The following is a 10,125-nucleotide window of genomic DNA, read 5'->3' as shown; positions in this document are numbered from 1 at the left end:
GGGCTGCCCACAGCGTCCTGTGCCCCCTCCAGAGGGCAGCGGACAGGGCGCTGCCCTGGGGGCGAGCCGCTTGCCTGGAAGCGTTTGCAGACGGGAATTCCAAAGCCATGAGCGGGGGAATCACAGCCCTCCTCGGCTGCAGCAGCTCGGATTGGACTGCCTGGCCCTGAGCAGCAGGCTCGGAGTGACAACATCCTGCTGGGCATCCTCATCCCACTGAGCATCCCAATCCTGCTGGGCATCCTCATCCCACTGAGCATCCTCATCCTCCTGAGCATCCCCACCCCGCAGCATGTCCTCGCAGAGGTTGCCATAGAGACAGCAGGCACTGCAGAGGGATGGAATCGTGGAATCACGGGTGGTTTTGGTTGAAAAAAACCTTAAAGCTTATTTCATTGTCATGCCCTGCCACGGCAGGGACACCTCCCACTGTCCCAGGTGGTCCAGCCCCAGTGTCCAGCCTGGCCTTGGGCACTGCCAGGATCCAGGGGCAGCCACAGCTGCTCTGGGCACCCTGTGCCAGCCCTGCCCACCCTTACAGGCAGAAATCCCTTCCCAATACCAAATCTAAACCTGCTCTGTCAGTCTGAGTCCATTCCCTGTGTTCTGTCCCTCCATGCCTTGTCCCCAGTCCCTCTCCAGCTCTCCTGGAGCCCCTTTGGGTCCTGGAAGGGCTCTGAGCTCTCCCTGGAGCCTTCTCCTCTGCCAGCCTGGCTGCAGCCCTGCAGCAGCTCCATGTCCCTCCTGTGCTGTGTCCCCAGGGCTGGGGCAGCTCTGCAGGCTCTGGGAAGGTGGGAGGCTCTGGGAAGTGGCACTGCTTCCCAGGAGGTGTTTGGGGCACCCAAGAGGACAGCAAGGTGTTGAAAAGTGCGCGCAGGGAGGGAAACGATCCATCAGAGAGTGATCCATTGGCTCACACACAAACAAATCCTCTGGTGCAGAGCTCTGGCTGGGCTGGGGAGATAAACCTTTGGATGGTCCACAAAGGAACCACTTCCACTCGTTCCGCTGTCAACTTCTGGTTTTGTGTTTTGGGGGGGGTTTTTTGTTTTGTTTGGGGTTTTTTTTTCTTTTTTGGAGGGTTGGTGGTTTGGTTTTTTTTGGTGGTTTTTCTTTTTTTGGTTTGGTGTTTTTGTTTGTTTGTTTGTTGGGGGTTTTTTATTTGTTTGGGTTTGTTTTTTTGTTTTTGTTTGTTTTCTTTTTTCAAAATCGTAGCAAGGAGCTGTTTGTGATGTGATGATCACTTCCCAAGTGTGAGAAGGCTTTGGATTTCTATCTCCAAGGCAGCCCCTGGCAGATGCTCTGAGCAGCTCCAGAGCGGGGCAACCATGGGAAAAGGTGATGGGAAAAGATCCACTGGTGGGGATTCACTGTGTTGGCCTCCCTGGTGGGAGATGGCAGCTAAGCCCAGCATATCTGAGGGTTTATCAGCCTCCAGGAGAATGTTTCAAGCCGATTGCCTTGCTCCAGGGAAGTGAAACCCAAGGGCTCCGTGCTTTCCCCGAGGTGCTGAATGCCCAGGGAGCAGCCAGGCTGCCAGGAGAAGGGATGGGAGCCAGGCTGCCAGGCTGCCAGGAGAAGGGCTGCCAGGCTGCTGGCAGCCTCCAGCTCGTGTGCTGGGAGCTGCCAGGGAGCGTGGCAGGGCTCAGCGGGAGTGCACGCAGCTCCAACGGCAGTGGAGCAGCCCACGGGGCTGTGGCACTCTTCAGGCATGGTCCTGCAGCCAGGAAAAGCCCTTTTCCCACTGGAAAAGCCCTGCTCTCAGCCTGGCAGGCCAAACCCAGGGGCACATCAGGACCAGACCCATTCTAGTCCCAGCCCCAGCCTGCCACCAGCCCAGGCTGCTGCCAGCCCCATCCAGCCTGGCCGTGGGCACTGCCAGGGATGGGGCAGCCTCTCTGGGCACAGAATCCCTCCTAACCCCTCATCCAAATCCGTTCTCTGTCGGTTTGAGGCAGGCTTGTCCTGAACCCAATCCCAAGGTGCCACCATCACCCAGAAGATGGAGGCTAGGAAGAAGAAGGGAGAAGGACAGGACAATGCCCAGATCCCTCCATCTTGCCCCCTAGACCCCCATAGTAAAATTCCTCAAAATTCCACCTTTCACCCTGTGACAACTGCTGTTATGCTGCTTAAACTTTTGTGCCTTGTAATTCTTCATATAAAGTTGGCAGTTTGCTCCGTGGGTCGAACTCAAAGCCACGGGGGTCTTTGTCTGCACACCAGGGTCTCCAAGCCCCTGCCAGGGCTTTGAGCCACCCAGGGCGCCCAGAGGGATGTCCTGGCTCCCCAGGTGCCACCTTCCCAGGCTGCAGGACCCAGGGCTGGCTGAGCTGCTGTCATTCCACCTCGTGCCTCCCTATCGGAACACCCAGCACCAGAGCAGGCTCCTGTGATTCCCCGAGAACCCAGCCAAGCCAAGGTCAGCCCCGGCTTCCCACACGCTTCCATATCTTCTTCCAGACTCCCCCTCGCCCGTGATGCCCTGCCGTGTGCCAACACAAGAAGCCTGCAATAAATCTGCCTCCCAGGAGCCTGGTGTTTGTTCCCAGCTGCACTGGTCAAACCCCACGTGCAGCCAGCCACAATCTGCTCGGCTGGATGTAGGGGTTCAGCCAAGACAGGCACACTCCCAGTGTTATATCAGGTTTTTTTACTTAGGTCTTATAAGCTTTTGGAGGTCTTCAATACACTAAAGATAGTTTAGTTACTTTTGGAGGCATCAAAATCAGCAGGATGGCGTCTGCTGCAGTGTTGGCAACAAAAAGGTTTAATAAAAGGCAAAATAACAAACAGAAAATACCGAGTCAGGTGCAAAAGGGTTTTGCTTCTGGTAAAACACTTTACAAAAGTGATTAGTTTCTGTGTTCACTCCTTTCTCTAGTTAATTGCCCAGGCGGGACTTTTGGCTCCTGTCCGATTGGCTGTCCTTAAGTTTGAGGGGAAGTCCCCCAGGTCCTATGGGGTGGCTTTTCACCTAATCGAGGAGAGAAACTTCTGGGCTTCTTTCCTTTCTGAGGGGACAAAGGGTAGTTTTGTCACTCGGTCAACAGAGGGCACATTCCTGCATCCCAGCGCGCTGGGAGCCTCTCCTTGCTGCAGCCACAGCTCTGCCAGGGGGGCTCTGCTCCTGGGGCTGAGCCCATTGCCCATCGCCTGCCAGGGAGCATCTCTGAGCCCTGGCGTGAGCACTGCAGAGCTGCAAGTCCTCCCCCGGCTCCTGAGGCGAACCCAATCCATCCTTCCCTGGCCCATCCCTGTTTCCCAGCCCCTGGAGCAGCCCGCTTTGCTGCCGGGGACGCTGGTCAGGCTGCCCCAGCCCGTGCATCCCAGGGACAGCAGCCAGGCTGCAGCCGGGCGTGGGACAGGGACCCTGGGGCAGCTGCCACAAGGTGGCACTGGCCTCTTGTCACCCAGCCTGGTGGCACCCGGCCGGCCCCGCCAGGCTGGGGCTCCCGGGGCGTCCCCCTGCCCTGCCCTGGTCCGAATTTGCCGAATTTTTTCTCCGCTGGATGGACAGTGGAGCTGCCAATGGATCACAGCAACTGCAGCAGCTGGGTCTTGCAGGAGGGATTTTCACCCTCACAATCTTCCTGATCAGGGATGAGCAGCATTTTTTTTCCCCCCAAATTTTTATATTTTTATGGCATGCTATCCTTCCACAGGGTTTTCCGCCTGGGGTCACAGCATCAGAGGAGATTCCGGAGTCACCAGATGCAACCCTCTCCCCCAGAAGTGGGAAAAGCAAGAATTCCACCTCGCTGGGGGGATTTTGGGGTAGCAGGCTCACCACCCGGCCCCCATTCCATCCCATGCTCCCACATCCTGGCCCTGGCTGCTCCACAGCTCATCCCGCTGGAAGGGCAGGCGTGGAGGAGGACAAACCCCGGCCAGGCGGAGGAAAAGGATCAGCACAGTGTCCCTGTCCCTCCTGGCCCCACTCCCTGGTTTATTTGCTGTTGAAGGTTTGTTTTCCTTTCCCAGCGCTGCAGGTGCCGCACAAACAGAGCGAAGCCTCGGGAGCCAGGTGCCCGAGGACACCAGCGAGCCCTGCCTGGCTCAGGAATCCCCTGGGATCAGCCGGAATGGGCTTCCCACTGCCCCTGCCCCGGGATTTGTGCCCAGGCCGAGGGCAGGCACACCAGGACCGGGTCGCTGCCCTGCCCCAAACACGCTCACAGCCACTATTATTCCCTGGATTAGGGCTTGGCGTCACTGCTTGGGCTCGGGATTGCAACGGATCTTGGCCTTGGAATGCAGGCGGAAGGGCCCCGCGGGCCAGCTAATCTAGCTGCAATTAAAGGCCTTCATTATGCCATTAGAGCAGGTTGGGACAGCGACACGGCGCTGCCCCACCGCCTGTTTCCAAGGACAGGGACATTTGCTCTCCTGGACACCGGCCACCCCACTCCAAGCCAGCTTCCCAGCGAGCCAAAGCCAGGGAGCCCGGCAGGACCCAGTGGATCCCCTTCCCGTCCTCCGCTGCACCCTCGCCCCGTGGAAAACGCATTTGGGACCGGCGGGACAAAAGGCCAAAGCTGCAGCTGACAGCAGGAAGGAAGCAGGAAAGAGCCCGGCATCGCCATCCGGAGCCTGGAGAGGCCTTGGGAGATGCCTGGAGCCACAGGGTCCGGCCAGGCCCGCAGCGTGCCCACGGCTCCGGGAGGGCTGCCCGCACAGCGGGGACAGAGGGACACAGGGACTGAGGGACACAGGGACAGAGAGACAGAGAGAGAGACAGAGGGACTGAGGGGCAAAGGGACAGAGAGACAGAGAGACAGAGAGACAGAGAGACAGAGGGACAGAGGGACTGAGGGACAGAGAGACAGAGGGACAGAGGGACAGAGAGACAGAGGGACAGAGAGACAGATGGGCAGAGGGACAGAGAGACAGAGGGACAGAGAGACAGAGGGACAGAGAGACAGAGGGACAGAGGGACAGAGGGACAGATGGACAGAGGGACTGAGGGACAGAGAGACAGAGGGACTGAGGGACAGAGACACAGAGGGACAGAGACATAGAGCATCCATCTGGGAATGCTCGCTCCATCCAGGGGATCTGTCCCATCCTGGGCATTTGTCCCATCCCTCTCCATCCCAGGGTTTTGTCCCATCCCGGGGGATTGTCCTATCTCACTCTGTCCGGAAGGTCTGTCCCATCCCAGGGATGTGTCCCATCCCACTCCATCCCGGGGGTTTGTCCCGTCTCGGGGGATTGTCCCATCCCACTCCATCCCAGGCTCCGCTCGGAGGAGAAGCAAACACGAGAGCCCCGGAGCCCAGCTCCATCCCAGGGTTTTGTCCCATCCCAGGGTTTTGTCCCATCCCGGGGGTTTGTCCCATCCCGGGGTTTGTCCCATCCCAGGGTTTTGTCCCATCCCGGGGGATTGTCCCATCCCAGGGATTTCTCCCATCCCGGGGGTTGGTACTATCCCGGGGGTTTGTCCCATCCCGCTCCATCCCCTGGCTCTGGCAGAGCCGTGCCCCAGGGATCGCCCCAGGCTCCGCTCGGAGGAGAAGCAAACACGAGAGCCCCGGAGCCCAGCACCTCCTTTAATTCCCTGCCAGAGCAGCAGGGCCCAGCCCAGCTCAAACATCACAGCGTCCCAGCACCCAAAACCCCCCTAAGCATGGCCACAGCTGCTGGCAGCCCAGGGAGGGCTGATCTGAGCAGGGAAATGGGGAAATATTCTCCTTGAAGGCTCCTGCCAGCCCCGCAGGCCACGGTGGGAAAGGAGCTGCCCTGCCAGCCCAGGTGGAGCCCAGGTGGGTCTGCAGGACCAGCACCAGCGTGCAGCTCACATTCCTCCAGCTCCTGCCAGCCTGGACATCCTGGCACTGCTCAGCCTGGACTGAGCTGCTCCATGGAGAGGCGTTCCAGCAGCTCTGGGGGTTCTCAGCAGCTTTGGGGGGCTCCCAGCAGCCTTGGAGGGCTCCCAGCAGCTCTACAGGGTCCCCAGCAGCTTTAGGGGAGTTCCAGCAGCTTTGGGGGGCTTTCAACAGCTTTGGGGGGTCCCAGCAGCTCTGGGGTTCCAGCAACTCTGTGGAGTCCCAGAAGCTCTAGGGGTTCTCAGCAGATTTTGGGGGTTCCCAGCGAGCGGGATGTGCCCAGCGCAGTGGCCCTGAGCCCGGTGGCTCTGGGGACAAGGAGCAGGCCAGTCAGATCATGGAGACCCTGTTCTTGATGCAGACGTGGCAGGGGCTCCAGTGGCTCTGGGGACGAGGCGTGGGCCATCTCAGATCATGGAGACCCTGTTCTTGATGCAGACGTGGCAGGGGTTGCAGGGGACGAGGCGCGGGCCATCTCAGATCATGGAGACCCTGTTCTTGATGCAGACGTGGCAGGGGCTCCAGTGGCTCTGGGGACGAGGCGTGGGCCATCTCAGATCATGGAGACCCTGTTCTTGATGTAGACGTGGTAGGGGTCGCTGCGCTTGTCCACCTTGCGGGAGCGGGTGTAGCCCAGGATGAGGCTGCCCACGGTGGCGGCGAAGAGCGTCATGACGAACAGGATGTACATGTAGGCGTTGGCGTTGGCGTGCTCCCCGCGCGCGGCCGCCCTGGCCGGGCTGGCCCGGGCCTGGCCCGGGCAGGGCACGGCGCCGTGCAGGGTCTGGTTCAGGGCGCCCAGCAGCGCCTGCAGGCCGCGCTGCCACGGCTCCGTGCGGTTGGTGCCGTCCATGTCCTCCGCGGGCTGCGGGGGGACAGGCTCTCTCAGAGGGGTGCCCCCATGGTGAAACTGCTCCCGGGGCCCAGCACGGCCCCAGACTGCTCCTCTGCCACAGGGCGGGGTGGCCAGGCCCTTTGCATTCCCAGCAGCATCTCCCTGAATTTCAGTCCTTCCACAGAGGACACAAAGCTCTGCTTTCCCCAGGGATGTCTGGGGATGGTGGGCACATTCCTGCAGGGTGCAGAGCTGGCACAGCCCCCCACAGGTCTCTATGAACCCATTTTGAGGGGTTGCTGCCCTAAAGCTCCCTGGGGATCTCCCTCCCCTGTGGGTGGCAGACCCGCTGTGACCTGCCATCCCTCCTTTGGCGTGGTGCCCTTCTGGCAGCCCCCCGGGCTCCCCTGTGCACCCCCACAGCGTGCTGGGGCCCGGGCAGGAAGGGACATGGCACACAGCCCCCACGTGTGCCATGCTTTGGGACACACCAGTCCCTGCCTGCTGCTGTCCCCCAGGGATCCAGCCTGTCCCCAGCCTGTCCCCAGCACCCCTCGCCTGCTGCACCCACAGCCCTGCCCTCGCAAGGCAGCTGATCCCAAAGGGGCCACCCCAAACTCGGGGAGCACCTCCAGGACAGACCCCTGCCGCGAGCACGAGGAGGAGGAGGAGGAGGAGGAAGGGGCTGAGCAGCCACGAGCCCGCGGGGATGAGGTCGGATCTGGCTGCCTTGCCGGCCGAATTAGGGAAAGTTTGGGGCAAGATCCGTGTCTGTCCCAGGAGGGCACCCACAGACGGGGCACGGCCTGGGGGCACCCGCGCTGGGGGCTGCGAGGGCAGGGAGGGGAGCGGGGCTCGCACTCACCTCGGGTGCCCTCCGCGCCGCCGCCGGGCTGAGCCGGGACTGAGCATCGCTGCCCGGGGAGGGATGCGGCGGGCTGGGAGCGCCGCCAGCCTCCTCCCCTTCCCGGGCAGAGCCACCTGCGCGGCCACCGCCGCCGGCCCGGCCCCGCTGTGCCAGCGCCGGCTCCCCCCGCCTTCCCCGGCCACGCTTTCCTGCCCCTCCTCGTCCGGCACGGCTGTCCCCGAGCCTGACACGGCACCGAGCCTGCCCGGGCACGTCCCGCCCGGAGCTCAGCCTGCCCCATTCCCCCTCTGGGAACCCACTGGGAACCCGCGGGGCTCGCAGGGAGCTGCCGAGCTGGGCACGGACACCCCACAGTCGTGGGGCAGGAGACGGCACAGCCCAGCAGCGAGGGGCTCGGGGTGGGGGACAGGTCCTGCTCTGAGCGAGGTGTGGGCACTTTAACCTCAGGCTGGCTTCTGAGCCCAGAACAAACCCATCCACGAGCTCAGCTCAGGGTGCTGGGACAGCCATTCCAGCAGGGCAGACCCCGTGGCAGCAGGTCTGGAATCTCGTGCAGTCCCACAGGATCCACGGCAGCCGTGGCTTCTCTCCCTGCGAGCCTTTTCCCTCCTCCCTCCCCTTTTCCACAGTGCCCCAGTGGCCTTTCCAGCAGCGCCTTCAGCCACCTTCCTCCCTCCCTGGCGCCAGGATCTGCCACGTGAGAACTTCCCTGGGCCCGGGGTGAGAAAAAGGCTGTCCTTGATAAAGCCTTGGGGTAAATAAATGAGAAAGGGATCGGCAGCCGAAGTTCCCAGCAACGCTCTTTATACATAAAATCTGCCTCTTTCAGCAAGGGAAGGGTGACCCACGTGAGCTCATGTGAATTCATGAGCATTCACACAAATCTTTAATTTTTGTGGGGCCAAAAGCAGAAAAAACCCCACAAAAGCACCTGTTTGGGTACTTCCCCAGCAAATGACGTGGGGACATGGTACCCAGGGAGGCCTCAGCTGAGGGATGGAGGCTCACAGGGCAGGACAGAGCACCACCAGTGCAGGTTTGGATGGTCAGTGGTACCCAGGGAGGCCTCAGCTGAGGGATGGAGGCTCACAGGGCTGGAGAGAACAGCCCCAGGGCAGGTTTGGATGGTGAAGCAGCAGCCTGAATCCCTGTGCCACGGTCCACTCACAGTCCACAGGCAAAGGCACGAGAACTGGTCTCACAAGAGAGACCCCAGGGCTGCCCTGGCACCAAAGCACCCGGCCAGGGCAGCACAGCAATCCTAATCCCCGGGCTCCTCCGAGGAGACCAAAGTGCACTCAAAGACCTCCTGGAAGGAGTCGAGGAAGGGCTCGAGGACGTGGCTGACGGCGACGTGGTGGCCCAGCTCGCGGCTGAGCGAGGTGACGCCCTTGCCCTCCAGCCCGCAGGGGACGATGTGCTCGAACCACGAGAGGTCGGTGCAGCAGTTCAGCGCCAGCCCGTGCGACGTGATGTGGTTCCCGCAGTGCACGCCTGCGGGGAGAGAGCAGCCACCCATCAGCAGCATCACCCCTGCCCTGCTGGGACAGAGCACACTGCCCAGACCGGTATCAGCATCCTCCCCCCGGCACGCTGTGCTCCTTGCTGCCAGGGGAAACACACAGACAAAGCTGGGGCAGATGGGGTGCAGCATGTCCAGACCCTCCAGCCCAGCCCTGCAGCCCCAAACACCTCCCACCCTGGAGTTTCCAATGGGATCAGGCATGGGGAGAGCTGCAGGGCCCCAGGAAGGGGCACAGGATGTGGAGGGATGCAAGGGAAGAGGGCAAGGCTGGGGACTGGGCTGCAGGCTGGCAGACCTGGGAGCAAGGGATGCCAAGTGCTGCGGGCCGGGTGGGCTGCACGTTCTCCAAATTGTGCTGCCCCCTCCTCAGGAGGCCAATCCCACTCCTACACACTCCCCGGCGCCCACCCTGCTCGGTGCCTACAGCTCCAGCTTCCCGCAGGGCTCTGCCCCTGTGCCCAGGGAATGGCAGGATGGGTTGGGCTGGGAGGTGTTCCATGGGCAGGGAGGTGTTCCATGGGCAGGGACACCTCCCACCGTATCCCAGGCTGCTCCAAACCCCATTGTCCAACCTGGCCTGGGACACTGCCAGGGATCCAGGGGCAGCCACAGCTGCTCTGGGCACCCTGTGCCAGGGCCTGCCCACCCTCACAGGGAACAATTAACATCCCATCCATCGCTGCCCTCTGGCAGTGGGAGCCATTCCCTGTGTCCTGTCCCTCCATCCCTTGTCCCCAGCCCCTCTCCATCTCCCCGGGAGCCCCTGCAGGGGCTCTGAGCTCTCCCTGCCCGCTCCGTTCGGCACCCCGGCTGCCAGCGGGGCCGTCCCCGCTCACCGATGGCACAGAGCTTGCTGTCGCCCATCCACACGCCGGTGCAGGGCGGCGGCAGGGCGCGGGCCGAGCGCAGCCCCAGGCGGCGGCACAGCCGCAGCACCAGCGCCTCCAGCCCGGCCACGTAGGCGCGGAGCGGGAGGCGGCGGCGGCGCAGGTCGAGCACCGGGAAGGCCAGCAGCTGCCCGGGCCCGTGGAAGGTGATGTGCCCGCCGCGCCGCGCCGCCACCAGCGCC

The 10,125-nt window shown here is 62.2% G+C and overlaps 2 protein-coding genes across 5 annotated transcripts in view; both read right to left on the bottom strand.

The window, feature by feature from the left end:
- Window positions 1-5,538: 5,538 nt before the first annotated feature.
- Window positions 5,539-7,680, bottom strand: KCNE3 (potassium voltage-gated channel subfamily E regulatory subunit 3). 4 transcript variants are annotated; one of them, XR_005626319.1, is made up of 4 exons: window positions 7,529-7,659; window positions 6,381-6,693; window positions 6,251-6,303; window positions 5,539-6,173 (listed from the first exon to the last, which is right to left on the bottom strand). XR_005626319.1 is itself a non-coding variant. In XM_039696981.1 (3 exons), exon 2 carries the CDS (start codon window positions 6,679-6,681, stop codon window positions 6,382-6,384), a length of 300 nt encoding a protein of 99 aa, XP_039552915.1. In that variant the 5' UTR covers window positions 6,682-6,693; window positions 7,529-7,659; the 3' UTR covers window positions 5,539-6,303; window position 6,381. The 4 variants fall into 4 exon arrangements, 3 of the variants coding, with proteins under 3 accessions (XP_039552915.1, XP_039552916.1, XP_039552917.1); XM_039696981.1 differs by having other exon boundaries at window positions 5,539-6,303; XM_039696982.1 differs by lacking the exon at window positions 6,251-6,303 and having other exon boundaries at window positions 5,539-6,234.
- A 638-nt stretch (window positions 7,681-8,318) lies between these two features.
- The window catches only part of LIPT2 (lipoyl(octanoyl) transferase 2), a 2,250-nt gene continuing 443 nt past the window's right edge, over window positions 8,319-10,125 (bottom strand). The window contains exons 2-3 of the mRNA XM_039696991.1: window positions 9,893-10,124; window positions 8,319-9,025 (exon numbers count right to left, since the gene is read on the bottom strand). Of these exons, the coding sequence (XP_039552925.1) occupies window positions 8,793-9,025; window positions 9,893-10,124 (465 nt within the window). The 3' untranslated portion in view covers window positions 8,319-8,792. The remainder of the gene's footprint in view (window positions 9,026-9,892; window position 10,125) is intronic.

This window comes from Passer montanus, unplaced genomic scaffold, assembly GCF_014805655.1.
Source record: "Passer montanus isolate IOZ18808 unplaced genomic scaffold, ASM1480565v1 scaffold116, whole genome shotgun sequence".
NCBI lineage: Eukaryota > Metazoa > Chordata > Aves > Passeriformes > Passeridae > Passer > Passer montanus.
Note: the sequence above shows the minus strand (reverse complement) of the source record. Positions and strands in the feature narration are given on the sequence as shown.

Excerpts from the sequence above, each read along its gene's own strand:
- KCNE3 (XM_039696983.1), bottom strand. The coding sequence starts at position 6,681 with ATGGACGGCACCAACCGCACGGAGCCGTGGCAGCGCGGCCTGCAGGCG.